This window comes from Macrobrachium rosenbergii, chromosome 3, assembly GCF_040412425.1.
Source record: "Macrobrachium rosenbergii isolate ZJJX-2024 chromosome 3, ASM4041242v1, whole genome shotgun sequence".
Taxonomy (NCBI): Eukaryota; Metazoa; Arthropoda; class Malacostraca; order Decapoda; family Palaemonidae; genus Macrobrachium; species Macrobrachium rosenbergii.
Window position 1 is genome coordinate 78,534,472 of NC_089743.1, and position 27,921 is coordinate 78,562,392.

Sequence of the window (27,921 nt, forward strand, 5' to 3'; positions counted from 1 at the left end):
CAAGAGAAGGAATTGAGAAAGACTCAAATCTGTCATCAAGAACCAATGGATTCTGAGTCTTAGCCACAAATTCCAGGACAAATTCGAAAGACACCAAACTCTAGCACCTTGAGTGTTTTACCTCAGAAGAAAGGTCATGAAGCTCTCCAACTCTCTTGTTGGATGCTAAGGCCAGTAAAATACCATCTTGAAGGTTAAAGCCCAATCTGAAGAACCCCATAAAGGCTCACACGGGGAGCAAGTAAGGCTGCTAAGAACCAGCGACAAATCCCAGCCAGGAGGTTTGAGTTCCCTAGGGGGGCAAGATTGCTCAAAACTTCATAAGAGCAACATGAAGTCATTCTGTCTGATGGCAGCTAGAGCTGTAAGGGGGAGTTTCCATTTTGAAACAAGTCTTCCTGTAGAACAGATTCAAAGTTGACCGGTCCGTAACAGGTCTCCACCCGCCTGATGCCTTCTCTACCAGGCAAACTCGGCTGTAGAAGCCCATGGAATGATCCTTCACTACTTCCACAGCTCCCTTCTACATCATCTCCTTCACTTCACTCCGGAGAGCCAGATCCTTCGGCAAGCCTGGAAGGTATGTCCTCTGACGGAGATGACGATCTGTGAGAGGAGGATGAAAGTCGAAATGGAGTAGATATCCTACCCAAGGAACATCTACTACCCAATCTTCTGCTTCTAGCTACTGCTAAGTTGCCCAGTGGCTCACCAGACACCCCACCACTCAAGGCAGGGGATGGGGAGGGGCACCCTCTCTAGCACTTCCTCCTCTAGCTCTACTCTACCTCTGCGTCCCCATGGTCGCGGCTGAAAGCGACACTGCTGAGAGGTCTTAGTGGTCTTATGAGACGATTGTCGTTCCCTACGAGGACCCGTCAAAGTCTGAGGTTTCTTCTTCGAAGAGGGCTGTTTCACTCTAGCTGTGTTGGGATGAGCAGGACCCGACGATTTAGAGACAGCTTGCAAAACCAGATAGTCGTTGTTCTCATCGAGCTTCATGACAACCTTCTTGTATTTAGGCTCTTTAGAAGGAGCAGGGAGTTTTTTAGGAGGCATTTTAGGGCATGATTAGCACCGATACACAAAGATTAAAACCAACACACAAAGATCCGAGATTACACCTGACGAGAAGATGCTACGTACTATGCAGAGAACTGGCCAAGATGCGATCATGCAGGCTCCCACAAAATTCCATCTTCCATGAGATGGGATTGAGGATCCAGCCAATCATCACCAAGTCTACAGCCAATGAGCACCAAGGAAAATGAATGGCGCTCCTGGATTGGCTGCTTTGCAGACGACAGCCAATAATATATGTCAGTACTGCTGCGCCTGGGTATACAGCATCCCAAGAGAGATGTTATTGAAATTTTGCTGTTTTTACATTAATATATTACAATACTGTAATGCTTGAAAATTAGTAAATCTTTTTCATCATATAAAGTGTACTGAAGGTAGTCATGAAAATAGACTTAAAGGTACTTACACTCCACAGATGTACGCAAACATATGTTCCCTGCCAGTCCCGTCGTCCTGCATATTTTATGCTCTACGTAATATGTATCATCCTAAAACACTTTATGTACATAATATTTAAAAATCATCCTACAACAAAACTTCTAATAAAATGTACAGTATGCGCAGAATATCAATGTTATACGTATGTATGCGCAGAATATCAATGTTATATGTATGTGCATTAGTACCATGTGTACATGCCTACGTATGTGTTTACCGATAATTGGCAAATGACCCAGCATCTCAGTTCACTGCTATCTCTTGGCTGTGCATGTTTTATGTAAGTTACTACGGACTTAGCATTTTGGAATCATGCCCTAAGATGCCTCCTATAAGGCCTGCTCCTTCTAAGGCTTCTGGCAGAGCCTAAGCACCTGAGGAAGATCATGACACTTGAGGAGAGGGCAGACATTATTGTAATGCTGCATGAAGGCAAAAGTCATGGAGAAGTAGCAGCTTGTTATGGTGTACTGCAATCACATCCATTGAGAAGGAATATGAAGACAGTAGAAACCTTGGAATGGCCTTTACTGGAGAAAACCTCACCACCCTCTCTATCTCACCAACAAACTGTGATTTTGAAGAATTTCCTGGTGTGTACAAATTTCTTAAGAAAGCAGGCAGCTGCATACAATAATAAAGGCATGGGATGATAATGAAGAAAGGGCCACAAATATTTTCAATGCCATTAATGAGCTCATGCAGCCCTACTGTTCCACCTTTATTGCCTAAAGGGCAACAAATGTTTTCAATGCCATTAACCCTTAAACGCCTACTGGACGTATCATACGTCGACTAAAATTGTCTGTTGGGTGCCAAGTGGACGTGCCGTCGTCGACTACAAAAAATTTCAACCTTCAGTCAACTTTGACTCGACCGAAATGGTCGAAAAACGCAATTAATAGCTAAAACTCTTACATTCTAGTAATATTCAAACATGTACCTTCATTTTGCAACAAATTGGAAGTCTCTAGCACAATATTTCGATTTATGGTGAATTTTTTTGAAAAAAACTTTTTCTTACGCCCGCCGCGGTAACTCGGCGAAAATTTCAAAATTCTTGCGTCATTTTGTCGTAATTTTTGCACTGTTCTATATTAGCCGTTACATAAAGTTTTATATATGAAAATGTGCGCAATTTCATGTAAAATACAGCAAAATACAACCCATGGTTGTAGCTTTTATCAGTTTGGAAATATTTTCATATAAACCACGATAACTGCCCAAATTTCAACCTTTGGTCAACTTTGACTCGACCGAAATGGTAAAAAAAACGCAATTGTAAGCTAAAACTCTTACACTTTAGTAATATTCAATCATTTACCTTCATTTGCAACCAATTGGAAGTCTCTAGCACAATATTTCGATTTATGGTGAATTTTGAAAAACTTTTTTCCTTACGTCCGCGCCAGAAATTCTTTCGTCACGTTGTCGTAATGTTTGTGTGTGTGTGTGTGTTGCTGACTAGGGGTCAAAGATTTCTCACGAATTGTCTCTCTCGTTCTTAGTTAGCGCAATCTACGCATTACTGTTTCCCTGCATGTCTTTGACTATACAGTAAATAATTTTAAATTGATCTTATTTTACCTGTACCGTCTACAAACTGTAAATGCACCGTTCTAAAACATAGAGCATTTCAGAACAAAGAGAAAGAGATAGAATAAAAACTTTTTACAAACGAGGTTGAGAAGACTTCTAAAAATAGATCGGTGGAATGGGGAGAGAGAGAGAAATAGTATACTAATCTTCACACACTCCTATATTTTTACGTCAACCATTTATTTCTTTTTTTAAGGGTATGTATTAAGCTAGCTTTTAAATGAAATTACAGTACCTTTAATTTCATTTAAAAGTTAGTTTAATACTGAATTTCCATCTTTCGATACCTAACATAAGAATAATATCTCTCTCTCTCTCATGTTATTCTCTCTGTCTCTGTAATAATTCATAAATAATTTAACTTGCTATTTCAGCAAGGAAAATACCACTCTCTCTCTCTCTCCGTAATAATTGATAAATAATTTCACTCTCTTAAGTAAGGACAACCCTTATCTCTCTCTCCTCTCTCTCGCTCATAGTTAGCGCTCACGCATTTTTACAACTTATTATTTCTCTGTGTGTTTTTACCTGTACAGTAGATAGTTTAAACTCATCTAATTTTACCCGTATCATCTACGAGGTGAAAATGCGCTAGTGTGGCAAATACATTCTAAAACACAGAGACATAATAACTCCTACACTGGTATGATCATGTTTGCTTCTGCAAGAGGATTGCCTTCCATCTACTTAAGGGTGGTATGCCAACTTTGTATGAGGGAATACAGCAGTACCCCTAAATACCAGCAGATCATGAGGAACACCACAATCCTCTACAGCGACATGGACCACTACCACCTCTACTGCAAAGAGGTCCTTGCCATTCTCCAGTGGGAACCAACAATCAACATATCCCAGGAGATGCTCCTTCTTACTACTGTCAAGAGATCGAGGCACACCTGAGATAATGCAACTGCCGCCTTCCTCCTCCAGCAGTGAGCCGAGCGAGCAGAATCCCCAGTGCCAGCTAATCAGCACCTCCATTGCACACCAGACTTGCAGCCAATAAGAGAGCTTCCAGGCTGTGATGTTCAATCAGAAATTGTCTCCCTTCTTTGTAAATCCCTTTCCAGGTATAAATATTCCATGTATGTACCCCTGGTGCCATTCACCCTTTGTAAGCGGTAGTGTGGATTACTGAAATGCCAGGATGATAAACAAACTTTGGTCAGCTGCTTTAAAATTTACCTGCTGAAATGAAGAAACATATGCCAAGTTAAGGTGCAGTATAAGCTCAATGGCATACAAACTTTTATTCTTTTCAATCATAATAATAATAATAATAATAATAATTTAAGTAAATAATATTATAGGGCCAAGCTAGGTAGTACCATCTGGGGTAAAACTAGCCTACAGTAATGAGCGATGGGATAACTTTAGCCTGCTCAGGAGGCCTTACCTTTGTATATAAGGCCTGGGAGTGATTCTCTCAGCTGTTTTTCAAAAGTACATCTTATATGCCATCAAATACAGTATGTTTCTTCTAAGATTTAATATGAGTCCTAATTCTCTATGTATGTGAAACAAACTTTGCAAATCATATGCCATTTTGTTGAGTTTTCTACCTTTACTCCACTCCAAACCACCTCTTTTATCTCTGAACCTTTTCATTATAAAATCTGTGAAAATGACAAACTGCAACGGTGAAACAACATTCCCCGGTAAAAATTGATGGGGATATAGTGCACATGATCTTAATGCCAAATGGAGAAAAAGCACTGACTAGAGAGCAGTGAGCAGGATACATCACTGCCACAAATGTTTCAATCAAAGCAGTGCAATAAGAGCATTATAGAGTGCCATACACCAATGAATATACACTGAAGAAATAAAATATCTACCTTATACACAACTGAAGAATGTTATTAATGAAATGCCATAAAGATATGTGAATTGCTGTTCATGATAAGAATGTAATAACAAGAACAATGAAAGTTTGGAAGATGTACTGGGCCAGAAGACCACATGGGAGACTAGTAATTGGAATTACTCTTTACCGACAAAAGAACATCCATAAATACACTTGAACATCTCTAAATAGCAATCATAGAATTCAAACATACTGCACAAACATTAATCGAGACAAAAAACAAATCTTGAGGAATGTTAGAATCTGTAAAGTAGTAGTTGTCAGTGATCACCAACTTGTCAATACCACACAACAACTGAAATTAAAGGCATCTGACAAAAATTTTGGCAGAGTATCTAGGCTTACTACCATACAGCTTTTTGAAGATAATCATCAAGAGGTTTTTGCAACTGAATGTCAAAATAGCTCTACAGTTCTATATATCATATCTGAGGAGCAGCAGACTAAGAATAAGGCCTTGTTTAAAATCAAGAAGGTATATAAATCTTGCTGGGAAAAAAGTATTGGGATATGGGTTAACATGAATATCAGATACAACCTGGGTTATAAAACAGAATAAACAAAAGCAAATGGTACCTGGAGAAAACTTTGAGAGATGAAAAATACAAAGCAGAATATACCAAGTCTACATAATGAAGTTAAAAGAAACTCAAAAAGAGTCAAGTGTAAATATCTAGACAAACAGGCTGACGTTGGCAAAGCCAAGCATTCAGGGGGTGGCAATGGTTTCTGAGTAGGCACAGAAAAGACAGAAAAGACAAATAAAAATACAGCTCAAAAGGAGGGATAAGTCAATATCTTCATCCAAAGAAATAAATCTGTGCAGATCATTTTTTTTTGAAAGGCATGAATAGAGATATGAGTATAAGCTGACTAATATTCCTCATGATGACAAAGAAAGGTACAGTATTCTTTACAGGACACATGTATAACCTTAGTGTCCTAATGCTAAAAGATTACAACAGGCTGTTACAAAATGAAAATGAAAGCAGATCATTGCATGCAGAAAACAATTAACAATTCATTGCATGCAGTACACAATTAACACTAAGTATTGCAAATAATAAAAGATAACTGGGCTTACACATAAACAACCCAAGAATGTAGTTAAATTACTTAGTGACTATATATATTTAACAATAACAAAAACTTGACCCAACATGCTTTAAAAATTTTCTTCACTAATAAAAATGTTATTAGGTATTTACTGATGGACGAAGTGTTACCTGACCGAGAAACTGATGGAACAGATTGGCACAGTCTTTTCTTCTGGCTGTCTGCAGAGTACTCAGATTCCTGACTTGGAGTGAAAGTCAAACTCCTTTTGGCTTTCTCAAAGTATGGGCAACTGCTCCTCAATTCAGCATTTGAAACACTTGTATTATTACTTTTGAACCTGTTAAGAGCATTAGATGCTAATGAGTGCCCACTAACATTAATACTGTAGATACCAATCTTCTCTTCCAAGGATGTCAAGCAACTAGAACCAGTTGTTTCTATGGATGGAGCAGCAGAGTGGCTTTGTGAGACAGGCTCAATGGAGCCTCCCAAGGATGAATGCATTAGTGTCCCTGCTTCAACAGTTACAGTACTTGAAGATGTGCATGATGGGGGACCACAACAACTTTCACTACTTGTTGAAGGGATTCTGCTCATACCAAAGGCACCAAACTGAACTGAAGAATTAAAATGTCTATTGCCACCTTTCATATCAGTAAACTTGACATCTTCAAATCTCTTAGGCTCCTCTAAAGATCTGGATATCTTCTTTTCTCCAAACTTTGGAAGCTGCATAAGTAAAAACAAACTAAATAGTGAATTACAGTTAAAGAAACTTAAAATATTAAAATTTCACATAAAAGTGTAACAGTACCGAGAGAGAGAGAGAGAGAGAGAGAGAGAGAGAGAGAGAGATTATAGCTACTAAAACCAGGATCACAACACCTAGGTTAATGACACTGTAGTAAATTAAAACAGGAAACTAAAAAATAAACACATGAGTTTGAAAGTAGTTTCATATGAAAAATATCTAAAAACATCATTAGTATACATATACAGTATATATATATATATATATACACAGCCATACCCGAACTTATGCGATGTTAGGTTTCAGAACCCTTCGCGTAAGGCAAATTTTCACGTAAGTTTGGCACGGTCATTAAAAACGCTAATAAATCCTTATTTCTAAAGTTTAAACACTAAATATGACCCTAATCATGCTCCCAGATTATTAAACTAACTTTTAAATGAAATTAAAGTTACTGTCATTTCATTTAAAAGTTAGCTTAATACATTACCTTAAAAAAAAAAAGTTGACATAAAAATAAAGAGTTGGAAGAGAACTTCTGTCTCTCTCCCCTTCCGACTGATCTACTTTTAGAAGTCTTCTCAACCTCTTTTTAATAACTTCTTTATTCTAATACTTCTCTTTCTCTTTGTTCTGAAATGCTTTTCCATGAACAAACAGTGTTTTTTATTTGGACTAATATAACTCTTAGTTATTATGTCTCAGTGTTTTAGAACATATTTGCCACACAAGGACATTTACAGTTTGTAGATGGTACAGGTAAAATTAGATCAATTTAAACTATCTACTGTACAGGTAAAGATGTACAGAGAAATAATAAGTTGTAAAAATGTGCGAGCGCTAACTACGAATGAGAGAGAGAGAGAGGTTGTCCTTACTTAAAAGAGTGAAATAATTTACGAATTATTACAAAGACAGAGAGAATAACAAAGAGAGAGTTGTCCTTACTTGAAATATCGTTATTTTATTTATGCATTATTACAGAGAGAGAGAGAGAGAGAGAGAGAGAGAGAGAGAGAGAGAGAGAGAGAGAGGAGAGAGAGAGAGAGAGTTATTCATATGTTAGATATCAAAAGATGGAAACTCATGATTTATGAAGGAAAAAGGAAAAAGAAAGAAGTGAGAGAGAGAGATAGTACCAGAAATCCTTTGAAAGATAGTGGGCAACGATTGGCATATTTCACAGTTTTGCCCTCGCCCCTCTCTTCAAAGGTTTCACGAAAGATCATGAAATGATATTTGTTTGTTTAAAATATCACATAATTTACTATAGAAATGTATGAATTTTGTAATTACAGTTATATTATTATTATTATCTGTTTTAATCTTAATATTTGAAAATTAGTACTTATTATTAGGTAAATCATTTATTTATCATATACAAAACAAATAAACATATACATGTAACCATACAAATTCTCTCATCTCTTACCGAGATAATTTTTATGGTTACATGTTTACTGTATTTTATTTGTTTTGTTGATAAATAAATTATTTACCTAATAATAAGTACTAACTTTCAAATAATAATAATAATAATAATAATATAACTGTAATTACACAATTTATATATTTCTATAGTAAATTAAGTGATATTTTAAACAAACAAATATCATTTCCTGCTCTTTCGTGAACTTTTGAAGAGAGGGGTGAGGGCAAAGCTGTCAAAATGTCAATCATTGCCCACAGCGTGTCGAAGGATTTCTGGTACCCTCTCTCTCTTTCGTCTTTCTTTTTCCTTCATAAATCATGAATTTCCATCTTTTGATACCTGACTAAGAATAACTTCTCTCTCTCTCTCATGTTATTTGCTGTGTCTCCGTAATAATTCATAAATAATTTAACTTGATATTTCAAGCAAGGACAATCTCTCTCTCTCTGTAATAACTGATAAATAATTTCACTCTCTTAAGTAAGGACAACCCTTATCTCTTTCACTCTCTCTGTCTCCTCTCTCGAGAATTCGCAAACGTCGCGTCTGCGAAAAAGTCACGTATGACAATTAGTTAGGTTCCAATGAAAAGTTTACGTGTCTGTGAATTTGCATAACTCAATCATTAAGACTGAGGTATTACTGTATGTATGGTATGATTATATATATATATATATATATATATATATATATATATATATATATATATATATATATATATATATATATATATATATATATATATACATGCATACACACATATATATAGTTGACCCATGGTATTTGCGGGGGATGGGGACCACAACCACCTGCGAATAGCTAAAATCTGAGAATACTTTACACCCCCTCCTCTAAAAAGGCTGATAATTGCTTGTTTTATCAGTTCAAACAACAAAGACCACCTCTAAAAATGCTTATAACTACCTATTTTACTAGTTCAAATACCAAATATACCTTAAACTATCATCCTAAAACACTTTAATATAATTTCAAAGTTATCTTACAACATTACCCTTAAAATATATATGTATGTATGGCTTACCACTTCGTATGAAAACTAAGTCCTCCCCTATACTGTACTGTATTCAGGCACACATTTTCTTTCATACAGTTACTATTCAAGCCGTCACGTTTTCTTTTACAGGGGAAACATTGGTATTTAATTCACTCACCAGTGATCAGTGTTCACTGGAGATGATGATGATGATGAATTAGCTGTGCAGTCCAATGAATGAGGATAAAGATATGACTGCACAGCAAAGCAGAGGAGTTACATCTCCTCTGGGAGTGCCTCTTCCCCTTCTTCAGGGGTTTCAGGAGGCTCCATCACGTTGAGGTAATTGTACATTTTCACGAAGGTGTTAAGATAGGGCTTCATGAGATCATAAAGGCCATTTGCAAAATTAGTGGAGCTTTCCTCAGAATCATCCTATGCTTCTATCATCGTCTGCAGCTCCTTGGCTTTCCTCAGAATTCTGTACAGCCCTTGAAATTATTCAAAATCCTGCTCCTTTGGGAGAGGGGGGGATAAAGAGTTCATGAACGAGGGCAGAGTTCTTCTACACCAAGGACCATTGCAAGATTTCTACCCTCTTCATTTTCCTTCTCTATGGAGGAGGTTTGAAAGCTGATGAGGTGGAGGCTGTTCTGACATCTTTAGTTTTCACTAGGAGGAAAATGCTTCTCTTAAATCTGAGCGTGTCTCATCACAGAACGAGACAAGCTCTTGTCCTAACTCCCTGGGTTATGGATGGCCTGGGACTACCAGTTTTTAGGCGATACTATACCATCCAGCTGGGCAGAGCTCTCTAAATTACTCCTCAGAGCCAGTGAGCGCTATGGCTCTCTGAGAATGAGCTGGCACCAGGTGCAGTTGCCACCGGGAGTTCTATTCAGAGGAAGAAAGTAGTTCTTGCCATTACACCATAGGTTCTGGATGACCTTCGAAACTGAACATTCAAACTGGATAGAAAACTTTAGTCTTCCTCAAAGCTAGTGAGTGCTACTGGGTGCTCAGAATGAAAGCTGATGTCATGCCAAAGCTGGTGCAAGGCTATTGTTATAGGCAAGAGAGTAGGGTGCCAGATGAGCTATGAGCTTGGGTGTTGTCTGGCGCTCCTGGAATACATGGATGTCCGTAAAATTCCTAAGGGAAAAAGAAAAAACGGATCCAGGTCTTGGATGGGTCCCTGTCCTTGACTTAAATCCAAGGAAAAATGAGCAAACTACTTCTTCTTCCTTGCTTGGGAGTGTCAGGAACTTCAAAGGGAATTAAGATATGGATACCAACGAACTAGGTCTCCATGTTTATACATGAGTTATGCATAGTTCGATAGCCCTTCATGGGGTAATTGTAAAAGGAACATGGACGTCTCACAGAGGAGATGTAGGGCCTGAGATACTAGCTTTGGAAAGTTGATCCCCAGGGTCAGAAGATGGCAAGAGAAGATTGACTACCATGTCTTGCAATGGTCTCTGCAATACATATAACCATGTCTTGCAATGGTCTCTGCAATACGTCTAAAAAAACCTTCAATGGTAATCCTCCAGACAGCAAGGAGTTTGTCATTGGAAAGATCCTGACTACAGAGATCTCTTGAAGTGAGGTTGTCGAGGGAACACCACAGTGGGGAGGATCCTGTAGAGTCCGCCCACAACAGAGAGCGTTCAGGGACCATGATACGAGCTAGAATAGGGCTAAGTGGACAATGTAACTTGGAGTTAGCACAAAGACTGTGCAGCTCCTTCTTGACTGTGATGAAGGGTGTGAAGAGAGGTAGTCCGATGGATATGTCTACAGCATGGGGTCTGTTGCACATGCTATAAGAATGGTATGGACCACAAAAATTGGAAAATGAAGATCCCTTGAAGGAGCAAACAGGTCTGTCCCATAGATTCCAAGGATCCCAGCAGCCTGGGGATTGACGGTCTCCTTCTGACGTCTCAGTACGTCTGATAGGGCTTAGTTCTATGAACCGATCAAGAACTAGAAGATCTGACTGATCTGTCCACAGAAACAGGTCTCTTCCTTTAGAAGTAGGTTAGTTAGTTGTAAATGATTTGTTTAACCAGACCTCTGAACTCTTTTAGGGTTCTTCTCGGGCTGGGACTTTAGAAGTAGGGAGATGTGGGGATAGAGCCTTGTTTACAGAAGTAGGGAGATGTGGGGTTAGAGCCTTGCCTACATAAAACATTAGAACTGCGGTCTAGTCTGAATGTTTACCACCACCTACGAGTGCAATAAGGTCAACAAGCACTGAAGTTATCTGAAGAAACTTCCAACTCTAAGAGAAGGAACTGAAGGATTCAACCTTCCGGGGACCACACCCGGAAAAAGCCCCAGTTCCTTAAGAAGGCTCCCCAACCCATAAATGAAGCACTGATAAGAAATCCAGGACTAGGTTCACGGATGAAGGGACTACCTTTCCAAAAGACTAAGTTCAGACGACTGTAAGAACAAGGGCTCCAGAGAAAACTAGTGCTGTCAGGAGGCCGACATCTGGCAAGGACATGGAAGGGTGCTTCCTGCATCTCCAAAATCCATTCAACAGCCATGAAGATTAAAGGAGGAGGCTATCTGGTTCGTCCTCTATCTGCTGTGGGCATGTTTCGCATTGGTAATCATGCACTCACAGCTAAAAGCAAACTAGTAGGACGTGCAGAACCACAGACAACTGTGCAAACAAGCTACCAACTCTGCAGACTTTATGTCAGCCAGGAGAAAACATCAAAATCTTTGGAGATTTAACAAAAACTGAACTTGATAAAACTTAGCGTGGACTCAAAGATACCCTCATACAATAACAAAGAAGTGCAGAACTCTATGCCCAGAAAAAATCCATACTTGTAAGAACCTGGGCCTTGTGAGTTTACGCCAGGCGAACAGAGGCCACCGAATACTAGAGATATAATGATGAGCTCTCTAGTGCAGGTCTGGGCCCTCAACGAATGCGCCAGGCACTAGAAGTGGCGCCAGGAGCTCGGGAAAGGGTCCAGGAAAACAGGAATTGGCACCTTACAGGAAATGTCATTCAACCAAGAACAAAACTGAGAGAAGACTGTGAGAAGAAGATAGCTTTAACTTGACAGGAAGCATATGACAGCAACTGTCAACATGTAGATCTTCTGCAGAGTGAAGAACCAAGAAGCTTACGGCATTCTAGGTACTGTTTGAGTCGAGCTACCTCTCATGTGGTATTCAAACCTCCTCATGGATAGAGAGTAGCAAAATAAAAACCAACCTATCATGTGGCTAATCACAGCCTCCCATGATTAGTGAAGAACGATGAACCTCCCACGTGGGATGTGGTATTCATACCTCCTAATGGATAGAGAGTAGCAAAGAATAAAAACCACCCTACCATGTGGCTAATCACAGCCTCCCATGATTAGTGGAGAACGATGAACCTCCCATGTGGCTAATCAAAGCACTCTCATGTATGGAGGTACGATGAACCTCCCATGGCTAATCAAAGCACTCATGTATGGAGGGTAGTTGTGAACCTCCCATGTGGCTATTGTAGCCTCATATGGAGGAGAGTTGAGTGTGCAGGATCTTCGAGTTCTTCCCCGTCCGTTACTGTCTGATGTCTGCAGAAGAGGTTGGGAAGAAACCAAACCTCCACTGGATCTGCTTATCTCAAAGTACTAACGTCAAACCCAATATTCTCACTATGAACCTGACTAACAGAGAATCAAAATTCCAACTTTCCTCAGACTACATTCATTACCTAGAGTTCCCCCACCCTTAACATTACTACATGATTATAAGATCGAGTTGGTCGTCGCAAAGGGACCAAGTGAGAAATTCTTCTTCGAAGAAAACTGAACGTCTTTAGGTAGAAAGTCGTCAAAACCACACCGACTTCCAAGTGGCCGCCTCTAAGAACCTCCGCACTAAGAGAGTACCCCTTAGCTAAATGAACGCACCCACGATAGAACGCGGTTAGCGGCCACACACCGACTAAGAGAACAACTTTCATGTAAAAAGGAGAACGATGCATCTCCCAAAGTGACTATTCAGAGCCTACCCATTAAGGAGGGAATGAGGCAGTGTGCTGAGCCGATGACCCTCCGCCCAGGTTGCGGCAAGGCCCGACTGGCGAGAAGTATCCCAGCACCGATGAAACAACCTAGGCTGGCCTACGAGAGCACCTCTTTGGACTCTCGTGGGAAACTATCAAAGACTAGGATACTTAAGATGTACTAAACTTAAGTTTATAATCACATGCACTGGTTGCTTAAGATTCTAAAGCCTAGAAGGAATTTCTCTATCTGGTTAACTAATAAATCACCGCACTTCGTGAATACTACCTTAGCTAAATGAGCGCATCCCTAGATAATAGACTTCATAGATTAAACGTGGACTAAGTGAATAACCTTCCGAGTCTTCGCACTAAGAGAATACCACCTCAGCTAATTGAATGCACTAGATAGGAGAATTTGTCACTGTCACAGCCGTGGGCCAGAATTGAACGCCTCTTAAGTAAAGGAAGAAAACAAAGATGGACTATGAAGTAAACTACACTCCAGAATAGAGGACTCAGAACCATTCTCAGAAAGGAAGATGAAATGGACATACTCAGATACTTGATAATGAAAAAACTGAAATACTAGCGATAATGAAAAACTGTTAAATACTAAATATAATATCACGTCAAACTAAATTGCGTTCAGGGCATAAACCTCGTGACCACACAAGAATCGCGGAAGTGTGCCGCGTAAATCGTGTTCGTGTAGGAGCGCTTTATGAACCAGGAACCAGGAACCTTTTCTCCAAAGTAACTAATCGCATCCTTGACAGCGGAATGGGAAGGATTCGAGGGTGAGACAAGAAGTGTACACAGAAGTGACTTGGAGTTATCAACCTTTGATAAATATTCGCATCAGACATAAAGACATCCCCGTTGATGCTGTAAGGACTGGGGTGTGAGTGACATACTGGCTGGGTGTTTACTGGTTTATTGGTGGTTCCTTACTGAGATAAATGTACAGAATCTTCGATGTTATTGACGTGTGCGAGTGGTAATGTAGTGTCTACACACAGACAGGTAAAACAGAGATAAAAGGTTCAGACATCTGTGTTTGTCGGCAGACAAACAGATGGCGATATCAAGAGACATGGTTAACATACAGTGATGAAACATACATCAGTGGAAAGGCCAGGAAATTCTACATATGGCCAATTGCTTGAGATTCAAGACAGATTAATGGATACAATGCAGTAGCATAATAAATGTGAAATGGAGAGACATTTGGCATCTTCACAAACAGAAACATGTGGATACAGTTTGATACAGAAGATTCGTTGGAACATTATGAGTACATGATTAGAATGCTTGCATGGCAATGCAAGTAGTGGTGATTGTACATACATTAAGACAACAATGCTTAAGGAGAACAGACGGAAATATTGCATGGTTGAAATCGTTCCTGTAGAGAAAGAAAACGACGCTCCAGTTTTGTCCTGTCCATTCCGACGATGACGATTGACGAACACACGTTGTTTGGAAGAGACAGCGTGGCTCTACAATATCTCCCAAGGCGGGTAACGCCGGATTGTCTGGAAGAGACGGCGCCGGGGTGACGGGCTCTTCACAATGTTCCCCATGCGAGGCATCGATGCGAAATTCTTGCCGACAATTGTGGTTGGCTCAGGGCTTGCCTGAGGCAGGTAGGAGGAGGCTGAAGGGCGGCATCCAGCAGGAGCTGGGAGGAGGCGGGTTGAAGGGTGACGCCGGATGATCCTTCAGTGGCGGCTCGAGGGCTGAAGGATGACGGCGCCTGATCTTGGTAGCCAGCTCGAGAGGGCGGCAGCAGGGCTGAAGGATGACGTGGCTGGTCCTTCGTTGGTCAGCTCGTCCAGTGCGAGTGCGGGGCGGCTTCAGATTTCCTGGAGGAGGCATCCAGGCTCCGGTGGTGGAGTGGGTCATCTCGGAGGGTCGGACTTCTCACTGGAGAACTCAGGACAGTGGGAAACAGCGAGGCGGCGAAGGGTCATCATCTTGGGTCGTCTCATCTTTGGGTCGGCTCCGGGTCCGCAGTGTAAGGACCGGGTATGAGTGACATACTGGCTGGGTGTTTACTGGTTTATTGGTGGTTCCTTACTGAGATAAATGTACAGAATCTTCGATGTTATTGATACGTCTGAGTGGTAATGTAGCCTACACACAGACAGGTAAAACAGAGATAAAAGGTTCAGATATCTGTGTTTGTCAGACAAACAGATACGATAAAGAGACATGATTAACATAGTGACAGTGGAAAGGCCAGAAATTCTACACATATGGCCAATTGGCTTGAGATTCAAGACAGATTAATGGATAAAATGCAGTAGCATAATAAATGTGAAATGGAGAGACATTTGGCGTCTTCACAAACAGAAACACATACAGTTTGATACAGAAGATTCGTTGGAACATTATGAGTACATGATTAGAATGTTTGTCTGGCAATGCGTAGTGGTGATTGTACATACATAAGACAACAATGCTTAGGAGAACAGACGGACATATTGTATGGTTGAAATCGCGTTCCTGTTGAGAAAGAAAATGAGATGCTCTTGTTCTGTCCTGTCCATTACGACGATGACGATTGACGAACACACGAACACACACGTGTTTGGAAGAGACAGCGTCGGGCTCTTACAATGCCGGAACCGAACACTCGCAGATAAAGAACCTTAAACGAACGAAGCAGAGTTTTAGCCTCGGCCACGACTTCCGGAAGAAGAGAAATACTTATCATTTCCTGCCTAGGAAACTTCCCGAAGATCGCCCCCCCCTTTTTTTATCTGCAGCTAAAGCCAAAAGAAAGAAATAAACCTAAACAATTATCTTAACATTAGAACTTCCGACAAATCTCGAGGGGAGCCGAGGAACGTAATCGAAGAAGATCTTACTACTAGAAATTTTCAGGGAAGATAGAAAAATGTACTGCAAAGTGCTGAGCGGTAGCCAGCAATAGCCGAAAAATGGAAGACTCTTGACTTTCTGAAGGAATAAGAAAACCAGCTATTTCGGTTATGGCAGGCCTAAAGATGGAATGACCTTCCTTCGACACAGACTCCCATGTCAAGTTGACTGGCAAAGCTTACGGGTTGACTTCTCAAGCTGGAAAGAAACACTGTCTAGACATAGCTTTAGAGTGTCTGGACTGTCTAGCTGTTAACTCGCAGTCTCCCACAACTAGGTTCATCACGCAAGAGTTTGAAGATAATGGTGAAAATGCGGTTGTCTAAAAGATCTTCTGCATGAGGAGGAACATCGAACTTCCGCTAAGGAGCATTAGGAATTCGAACCGAGGGCGTTAGAGCCAGCAAGGAGCTAGTCATAGACGTCTTGACACTACCGCAATTCCTGATTACCTGATGAATGAGACCGAATGGGGAAAGTATACATCTCTTAAGTTCTAATGATCTTGTTCCCGGAGTTCTCAGATACGACACGGTAGTTACGATGTCGCAGCAGACCCACTACTGTGTTGCAGACTAGGACTAAAACACCTGAGGGCTTCCTTTACAGCCGAGGTTCCCGGAAGGTTGACTCCTTTCGTTCCGATCCCTCCAGAGGCGAAGCCTGGGTTTCTCCTCGGAGGTTGTCTCCCAACCTGATATGAGGCATCTGAGTATAGATGAACGTCAGGAAGAGGGGAGACCAGACCTTCGGATGTCAGATGCTTCTTCTGACTATCACAGACGCATCCGACAAGCGAGAAATTGTTCCAGATTTATACCTGCATTCTCGATGTGGAAGTCCCAGCGATTCCTGAGACATACCTGAAGAGAAAACAAGCGGAGACACAAGACCCTGGAATATGAGAGAGAGAGAGAGAGAGAGAGAGAGAGAGAGAGAGAGAGAGAGAGAGAGAGAGAGAGAGCATTCTCCCTAAGAGGCTTCTTCAAGTGGGTACCAGCTGTTCCCTGTTAGACAGGAACCCTCTACTTCCACATTCTGTACCTTCAACGATGCATAATTGCCGACACTGGAGACATGAGTTAGAAGCAAATAAGTTCAAGTTATGCTGACCACATCCTGTTGTACCCAGAGCAGCCACACTAATCATAGCTTGCTGTGACGCTACTGCTGATGATGGCTACGAAATAGACCATGGAGATATCCTCCTCGCTAAAAGACTGTTGCAGAGCACAAAAGGCGCCCTCAGCAGAACCCTCTGAATGTCCTGGACAGTGAGGCGAAGTTTCAAAAGAAGCCCTCCTCTCCTGCCAAAGAACGTTGTACAGTCAGGCAACATGTTAACCTGGTATGCCAGCCTTACTGACACTGAAGTGATGAGGTGTCAGGCAGTACCAGACTGGAGGAGTATCTCATCTTGTTTGAGTAACTATCGGTTCTGTACTTGGCACAGCCACTCGAACATCGTTGCTTCGTAGTAGGCTCCTCCGAACCTTGGATTGAGGATAAAGTGAGATGAAGTCTACCATCCACTTATACTCATTCTCATTGGCTGAAAAAGAACTAATATCCGGTACCGGATCCTCTTCTTCAAAGAACAATCCTTGTCAGACTGGTTTGACTGAGCTGGAGGATTGTCGGACTGGTCTGACCGAGCCGGAGGATTGTCGGATTGGTCCGACTGAGCCAGAGGATGTCAGACTGGTCCAACCGAGCCGGAACAGGAAAGAGGCAGGCCGATCCCTAGCAAATGCTGAACTCGAAAACCCGGAACTTGCTACACCTGGGTGCGTGAGACAGACACCTGACGCCGAACATACTGGGAGGCACCAAAGTAGGCTGTTTCAAACCCGCACCACCCAACGGGATGACGCACACCTGGGCGGACCACGCCCCTCCTGAGAGCGAAGAGGCCGCAACACCCGAACCCTCAAATCCGGATGTATCAAAACACGCATGAGAATGGGGAACTCAGAACTGAAGACCCGAATACATCCCGAACTAATATGGGATGCCTAGACGGAGGGACAGAGAAAACCCGCCGGAAAGTTGAAGAAAGAAGCCGAAGGAGGAAGGAAGAAGCCACACCGATGTAACCACCGGAGCGCCCCAACGCCGGGGTTGGACAGATGGAGAAGGTCCCAAATCGGACCGAACTCAAAGGAGTATTGAAGGGAAGTACCATGTACCCTGGCGGCGGACAGAAGAAGGTAGTTACCAACTATCCTGGAGAATGGAAAGGCTGCGGAAACTATTGGTGCTGATACACTGAACGCTGGCGAACTGCCAACTGTAATAGCATCCGAATCGAGGGGATACAATACCAGTTGGAAGCTTCTCGGTGCTGATACACTGAACGCTGGCACAGGCTGAATCGCTGACTGTAGCATCCGCAAGAATCGCAGGAGGATACAATACAGTTAGGAAACTATCGTGCTTATACACTGATGCTGGAAGGCAAACGCCGACTGCCATTAGCGAGTATCCACAAGAATCGTGGGGATACATTACAGTTAGAACCCGTGAAGAATGAAATAAGAGTTGCTGGCGCCCATAAACACTTGAGAAGCAACTAGACCGGATGCCTGAGAAACTACTGGATTTGCAAAGGGTGATAAAGACGAGCGGATCCGTAAAAGTACCCTTCCCTTAACCCCGAAGAGAGAGAAGGGGCCATGAAGCTCTAATATACAGGTTGAAGCAAGAAAGCCTTGCTCTGCTGGAGTTAAAAGCCAAGAAAACAGGGCGCAACCAAAGACCCCTTTGAGCCCTCCAGAGCGGAACGAAAGAAGATTGGAGAAGGCAATGGAAGAAGGCTTAGAAGAAAAAGGGAAAAATGGGAAAATTCGTGAGCGGCTTTAAGAGGCCATAGATTTAAAAGAAAATAGACTAGTCCTGTTCCCCACCTGATAATCTTGATAGACATTATCAAATCAAGAAAATTCTTTAAGACATGATCATGAATATTGGAAAAACTCGATCCCAGAATTACCACCATCGCAAGACGAAGAAATTTTAAAAACCCCAAAAGGAAAAGGAACCTTCAAGAAGGAGTATTCAAGGAAAACAAATTCAGAACCAGATATATAGAAACTAAATCTGAATGACCCTCCACGGATCTGGAAACCTTGTTGCACAGAAATACAGAAAGCAGGAAATAAAACCAACGATTGACCTAAATGAGAGACCTAGACATTAGCAATACGCAACCAAACCCTGAACCCAAAGACCACGTTCAACTACTTTTCCTGTATAATTTCTAAATTAGGAATTCTACCCTTCTGAGTGATTCCTAATTCTAAATTCACCTTAGAACTTACGCTTTTAGAGGGAAGGGGGAAATCTGCTGCCAACACTGCCTGCTCTGCGCCGAGGGGGCCGGCAGATTCTACCCTTTTTTGGCCTGCGAATCTCCATAACCCACAGCACCTGTTAGGGCTGGTTCTGGAACAGGCAGGGGGCTGAAAAAGAACGAGTAGTATCTACAGCACTATTACTACTATCCTTATCTCTAGGTTTCCGTTAATTTAGTCATAAAGCTGTAAAAATAGACTAGACATGCCCAGCTAGTAACTTGTCCTAACTTTTTGAATAATTCTTCCATCTGATCGACCGACCAAGACTGCCGCTATCTGACTGATACTACACTGTCTTCCTACATAAAATAAAACAGAATGTCGATCGTGTTTGAGGGTACTCATCCTACCTTGCAGGACTGATGTGGGCCGATGAGCATCAGCATCTCCAAAGAAGAAGGCTCTGCTGTCGAAGATGTAAACAAAGTGGAAACATTCGGCGCTAGCAGATTTGCGATATCTTCTTGTTTGACTACTCAAACGAGTCAAAAGTACTGATCCCAAAGTCAAATTCGGAGAAAGTTCAAATCCTATCAATAAAGTATCCATCCAGGAGAAAAACGTTAAAACAGTCAAATCGTGATCCTGATGTCCAAATTCTTAAATGGGGTCCGGATTAATGACTAAAAATTCGCCTGATGTGGGACACACCCACACAGCATGGCAACAAAAGCAATTGGGGATCTCTGTCTCACTCGGCTGGGACTTGCAGCAGTGTTGCCAACAGTACTTCAGGTGACTCATTTGACAAGATTTTCTTGTAAGCGTTGGTAACGCTGACAGTTTATTACCCACTTAGTGGGTAAAAGATATGGGGATGTAGTTCGGGCTGGTAGGTGAACAAGGCTAATTCAGGTGTTCAGGGAGTGTATTGCAATACTTGTTTTAATGTTTTTAATAATATTTGTAAGTGAGATAGTACAGTATGTACAGTATCTTATTCAACTGCAAGCTTAAAATCAATCAGCAGATACACACTTACACAATCAAATGCCTAGTATAGCTTAGTCTACTGTTGTTATTTGGGTTTGGTTCTTTCTAACAAGAATCTTTTTATATTATGTTCTGTAAATACTGTATCACTGAATGACATTAAGTTTTCATTTCATATTGTTGATACAGACATTTTATTTCGTGTCTAGTCAGTTAGAACAATTATATATTTCTCTCCATATAGCTCAAGTGTTTTGTTGTAGTTACACACACACACTATCAAGATTTCAATACTGTGTAATATATTTTTAAAATTTCGTTTCTTCCCAGAAATGATATTGTTATACAGAATTTGTAAAAACTGGTCAGAGAGAGAGAGAGAGAGAGAGAGAGAGAGAGAGAGAGAGAGAGAGAGAGAGAAAGAAGTATAGCTTGGTTTACCAGACCACTGAGCTGATTAACAGCTCTTAGAATTTGCTTGAAGGATTAAGACTTATTTTTACAAAATTGGTTATAGCTGAACATTGTGGAATCTTATAGCGAGAAATGATTTCTATCACCAGAAATACAAACTGACATGTACCCAGACAACTTCAAATGGTACTGAATTACATTATTAAACACCATGCACTCACAAACAGTGCACTTACACATACATGCATCATTTTACTTTTCCTTACACCCTCATGCAATATTGCATTAGTTATTTTCTAAATGACATTAAGTACACTATCACTTGTTTCAGAGGTCCTTTATTCCTCATACTATTGGACTTATGGAACAGCCTCCCTTAGGGTGTTGTGCAATTTGAACTTTAAAAGTTCCAGTGAAGATGCAACCCATTACTGCCCTAAAGCAATTCTCCTTGTATTTTAATACTTTACCTATATTTTTATCTATTTATTTATTAATTTGTTTATTTAATATTCCTTCTGTTACTTCTTTCAAATGAACACCAAATGCTTTGGAAGCTTGAATTTCAAGTCAACGGCTCCTGTGACCTTGTTCCATATGAACAGGGTTTATCTTCTGAATAATAATAATAATAATAATAATAATAATAATAATAATAATAAAAATAAAATAATAAAATAATAAATAATAAAGAAATAAATATAATAATAATAATAATAAAATAAAATAATAATAAAATAATAAATAATAAAAATAAATAATAATAAATAATAATAATATAATAATAATAATAATAATAATAATAATAATAATAATAATACAATAATACAAACATGCTATGTGAAAGTAATTGGTTTGTGGCAAAGCATTCAATTTTTTCCTTCTGTGCTTTACAATTTTTTCAAAATAAAAATTTACAATTTTCCTTTTCATGCAACAGCTCATTCACACAAGAATTCATTAACTTTTTATACGCAAACTTACTTGGAGTTTCGGAAGAGAGAAGCTTAAACTCAAGTATGGCTTTGGACGAGGTGTATCTTGTCTTCGAATCTGTTTGAGAGAAAAAAAAAAAAAAAAAATCAATATCAAATTACTCATCATAAAACAGAAATTGAACCCATTTTAGATGGAGCTATTTTCACCAGCTTTGGAGGCAGAATGAGTTCTTTTTTAATTTTCATACTGAATATGTGCATTTTTATTCTGATACAAATGATAGTAATAAGAATATCAAGAAAAACCATATTCTAACCCATGTGCAATTCATTTATAAATATTGTGTAAATGGGAGAGAATCAGCCAAACATCACATCACTATGAACAGTGAGACACCACTCTGCTTAACGGGCTAATTTCCTTACACTGATTTTAAACTGACCCCCCCCCCAAAAAAATAGCAGGGCTATAGTCCTGTGGTGCCTTTCCAATTGTAGGCCAAATGAAAAGAACTAACTTTAAATAATTCACAAACAATCTGATTGATCTATGAATAAAATGTTCTCATTTGACCATTTTATAATTAGACGACACTTTAGGTGCAAAAGTGTATTCTAAATGCACTCACATGGTTTATTTGTAGCAATGACTACATCTTTCTCCATTTATTTTTTTAATTAATATGTTAACACTCTAGCACTGCACATCACTGTAGTAATTAACAAATATTTACAATAATATAATTTTATGTACTTGGCAACTGCACGGCATACATTGCTGTGGACACACTAGTACATAGAAATAAAAATACAGTCCACATGTTCAGGAGACCAGGTAGATGACTTGGTTTTTATTTACGTTATATTAAACACCTTGATGGCAAACACCACTCAGCATCCAATTCACATTCCACATTTCCATATGAGTGTTTTGTCATTATATATATATATATTATATACATACACACCAGCAGGGAAGCACCATCTACATATCAGTAAAGACACCATGGCCAAAACCCAGAACAGTATTTTAACTTTATTGGGACATGTTTCGAGGTACTCTCACTCATCAACCTACAAATTAAATTGATAATGACAATTACAGTTTCTTATATTAAATTCACAACAATTCAGCAAAATAACTGTAAAAATGATAAGAAAACATTTGAAAGATGGCTAATCAAAATAAATAAATGAAAAAAAAAAAAAAAAAAACTAAGAAGTGACTTACCGAAGTGTTCAAACCATCTCATCCAAGCTGATCTGGTAGTTTTTCTATCGAAGGAGCCCGAAAATTGATCATCCCATTGAACAACAAAATTTTGAAAGTTAAACCAATAGGCGAGTAACTTGACATAATGTTTCCAATGGTTCACCCAATCAAATGCTGCTTTGGCATCTAAAAAGCATAAAACATACAGGCGTATTTGCGTGAAGCAATAATTGGTAACAATTTTTAAAGCATTAACACATATTTCGTGCCTAGATTTGCTTTTTAAACCCAAACTGATACTCACTTGTATATAAAATTCCCATATATTTACTAATATTAAATTTAGCATTTTAGAAATGTGTGTAATTGCAATTGGTCTATACAGTACAGTACAGTAGTTGTTTTTAACTGCGGGGACTTTGGTTACATTTTTAAAAGTGGGACTATTATAACTTTCATAACAAAAGCAGGTAAAAATGAATGTTAAGGAATGAATTAAAGGAGAGGGGTATCAATGAGAGCAAATAGTCTGAAGCATACCTATAGACTTCCCAAGGGATACAACCAGAGCCTGCTTTATTGATGGACAAAGAATGAGCAGCTTTCTTCACCACATCAAGAGTAATATATTTAAAGTTACCATCACTTATTTCAAGTTTCCACACAGTATTCCTAGTAATGCTCTTGAATGATATTCAAAACAGATTGAAAATGCTTTTTCCACAATAGGAATATTTGTTTGATACCCTGAGCCTCTCTGCAATTTTATGGGGGGACATTGGTGCATTTTCTTTTTACTCAGTAATTTAATGTTTGACCAAAACATTTCATACTCTTAGAACTAGACTCTGACCAAGTGCTCTCGCTCTAATGCTCCTCATGCTCACAACAACATTTAAGTGCTAGTTTTAAACCTAGAACGAGTCTGTCACATATGCAGTGCCCAGGCCCTTCTCTTGGAGACCCATTCATCCCCAGAAAGGAATGCGCCTCAAGCAAAGTCACAGGCCCCTCAAGAACGAAATCTGACCAGCCAGGCACAGCTTTGTACCTCTTTTCTTCTACTGCGGAATACTTCTTTTTCCATTGGCCACTATAGTAGTACACAGTTCATCATGTCTGTCTTGTATATAGTGTTTATGATCAACAGAATGACAGCACTGATTAGAACAAAAGAGAACGTGCATGTCAGTAGTAACATTAGAGAGCCTCGACTTTAAAAGACTAAACATTTGTCTCAGAACTTCATTACCAAAATCCCAGTTAACCATCTCCAAACTTCATTTACTGGCAGCAGAGTACTTTAGGAATTTGATCAACATAGCTAATCATGGTAAGTAGTAAATGATCAGACTGTGCAATCATACTCAATATAGCAATAACTACAGGTTGGAGAAGTCCTCAGTTATAATGCAGAGGTCGATCCACGTTCTAGACAAAGGACCAAGATTAACGTGAGTGTAGGAATCATGAGAGTGCACAAAGCGAGACCAACTCTTCATAAAAATTTGTATTAGAGCAGAGTTAAAGTCACCAAGAATGCAAATATTCTCATGTTCATCATCTTCACTAGATTATATTTTGCCTATCTTCTCCAAAAATATGTCAACATTTACATTTGTATTAGTAGGCATATATACATTAACAAGCAAAATGGAAGTATTTTCCAGCTTAAGGGACAACCCCAAAAATCCTATCATCATCATATTCCACAATTTTGGTAAAGGGGGACAAAGACTTAAGCCAAGCCAAAGGAAAGATAATCCTCCATATGGTTGGTCTATCTGTAGTTCCACATCATCTTTCATTGGAGATATTGAAAATGTAGAAAAATTATCACGAATATTTTGTACAATGGATAATTCGCTTTTGTATAACCATGTTTCTTGCAAAGCAATTAAAGATGACCTATCACACAAGCCTCTTATGTACTCAACAGCAGTCTTAATACCGGAAAATACTGAACTAAAACGGAGAGTTATCATGCTGTTGATACAATGTTGTCCAGTATTTATGATTGGCTGCAGCAGCCAGAAGAAGATGGTGTTCCTAAATTCGTTGCTTGGGACTTGCGAAAGCTGCCCTGTATGGAACTTAAAAATATTGATGGGTTCAACCTGATTAAGAGAACCGATGCCCTCACGCATGACATATCTGAAATGAAAGAACACCAAAATGTTATCTCTACACAAGTATCAGAGATGACATCGGCACTAATTAGATTACAATCTCAAGTTGAAATATTAACCACAGAATGTGGTCCAAGCTACTGTGTTAAGGTACGTGATGGTCTAACCTTAAATAGGGCGCCACCTGCTCTTTCAATGCAACAATCACATAGGACATTAAAAGTACCCAAACATCTCCTCGTAGGGAAAATTTTAATCAGGTTGATGCTATATGCAACGGACTGAGTAGCGGTGACACTGACCGAACTCTGCAATCACTGATCAACAGAGTGATAACTGAGGCCCAAAATGAGTTTACCAACTCAGCGGATGACAGTGGCGGTGATGATATGGAGAGGGGTTGGTCACTTCATGAGGGATAGGGAAGGTTTTCTCTGACCACTCTCAAAGAACGACAAAAAAATTATGAAGTTAGAAGATTAGATAGGCCTCCATTAGTTAGGGGAACCAGGAAGGAGACTGCTTTAAAGACCATCCCACCACCACTGCATACAGTATTTGTCACGAATCTACATTCAGATACAACTCCAGAAGTAATGAAGTCTTATGTCAGCGATCTTTTCCCAAATGCTGAAATTACTGTGGACAAGATTATCCCTCAAAATCCTTCAAGTAACAGGGTTTCCTTTGTCGTCAGATGCCCTGCAGAGCATTATGATGCCTTGCTTAGTGCTGGCTCGTGGCAAGAGGAGGTGAGGGTCTGGCTTTTTCACCCAGCTCGAACTTCCCATTTTAAGCACCAGCAGCATCGAGAACCAGAAGAGCAGCAACAGCATAGAGAAGCGATTACTGAACTCAACAGAGATCAGGAACTGACTGCAAATGATACATATGAATATACGATGTATTTTTACCTTTTTTCCTGATGTTTATGGATATCCTAAAAATTACAAACTTCAATTGTCTTGGTATTAAGACTGCCATTGAGTACATAAGAGGCTTGTGTGATAGGTCATCTTTAATTGCTTTGCAAGAAACATGGTTATACAAAAGCGAATTATCCATTGTACAAAATATTCGTGATAATTTTTCTACATTTTCAATATCTCCAATGAAAGATGATGTGGAACTACAGATAGACCAACCATATGGAGGATTATCTTTCCTTTGGCTTAGCTTAAGTCTTTGTCCCCCTTTACCAAAATTGTGGAATATGATGTTGATAGGATTTTTGGGGTTGTCCCTTAAGTTGGAAAATACAACTATGATGTTGACATATTTTTGGAGAAGATAGGCAAAATATAATCTATAATTGAAGATGATGAACATGAGAATATTTGCATTCTTGGTGACTTTAACTCTGCTCCTAATACAAATTTTTATGAAGAGTTGGTCTCGCTTTGTGCCTCTCATGATTCCTACACTCACGTTAATCTTGGTCCTTTGTCTAGAACGTGGATCGACCACTGCATTATAACTGAGGGACTTCTCCAACCTGTAGTTAATTGCTATATTGAGTATGATTGCACACAGTCTGATCACTTACTACTTACCATGACTAGCTATGTTGATCAAATTCCTAAGTACTCTGCTGCCAGTAAATGAAGTTTGGAGATGATTAACTGGGATTTTGGTAATGAAGTTCTGAGACAAATGTTCTTTAGTCTTTTAAAGTCGAGGCTCTCTAATGTTACTACTGACATGCACGTTCTCTTTTGTTCTAATCAGCGCTGTCATTCCGTTGATCATAAACACTATATACAAGACAGACATGATGAACTGTGTACTACTATAGTGGCCAATGGAAAAGAAGTATTCCGCAGTAGAAGAAAGAGGTACAAAGCTGTGCCTGGCTGGTCAGATTTCGTTCTTGAGGCCTGTGACTTTGCCCGAGACGCATTCCTTTCCTGGGGGATGAATGGGTCTCCAAGAGAAGGGCCCTGGGCACTGCATATGTGACAGACTCGTTCTAGGTTTAAACTAGCACTTAAATGTTGTTGTGAGCATGAGGAGCAATTAAGAGCGAGAGCACTTGGTCAGAGTCTAGTCTCTAAGAGTATGAAATGTTTTTGGTCAAACATTAAATTACTGACTAAAAAGAAATGCACCAATGTCCCCCATAAAATTGCAGAGGCCTTAGGTACCAAACAAATATTCCTATTATGGAAAAAGCATTTTCAATCTGTTTTGAATATCATTCAAGAGAGCATTACTAGGAATACTGTGGAAAGAAAACTTGAAATAAGTGATGGTAACTTTAAATATATTACTCTTGATGTGGTGAAGAAAGCTGCTCATTCTTTGTCCATCAATAAAGCAGTGGGCTCTGGTTGTATCCCTTGGGAAGTCTATAGGTATGCTCCAGACTATTTGCTCTCGTTGATACCCCTCTTTTTTAATTCATTCCTTATACATTCATTTTTGTCCGCTTTTGTTATGAAAGTTATAATAGTCCCACTTTTAAAAATGTAACCAAAGTCCCCGCAGTTAAAAACAACTACTGTACTGTACTGTATAGGCCAATCGCAATTGCCACACACATTTCTAAAATGCTAGAATTAGTAATACTGTATTAGCAAATATACGGGAATTTTTATATACAAGTGAGTATCAGTTTGGGTTTAAATCAAATCTAGGCACGGAAATATGTGTTTATGCTTTAAAAAATGTTATCAATTATTACCACGTACAAAATACGCCTGTATTTTTATGCTTTTTAGATGCCAAAGCAGCATCTGATTGGGTGAACCACTGGAAGCTGTTTGATAAAAAGTTATGCCGAAAAGTACCGAAACA

At 39.7% G+C, this 27,921-nt stretch overlaps 1 protein-coding gene across 1 annotated transcript in view; it reads right to left on the minus strand.

The window, feature by feature from the left end:
• Window positions 1-27,921, minus strand: part of LOC136826050 (polyamine-modulated factor 1-binding protein 1-like) — an 86,075-nt gene that overhangs the window by 7,195 nt on the left and 50,959 nt on the right. The window contains exons 8-9 of the mRNA XM_067082942.1: window positions 21,830-21,898; window positions 6,214-6,775 (exon numbers count right to left, since the gene is read on the minus strand). Of these exons, the coding sequence (XP_066939043.1) occupies window positions 6,214-6,775; window positions 21,830-21,898 (631 nt within the window). The remainder of the gene's footprint in view (window positions 1-6,213; window positions 6,776-21,829; window positions 21,899-27,921) is intronic.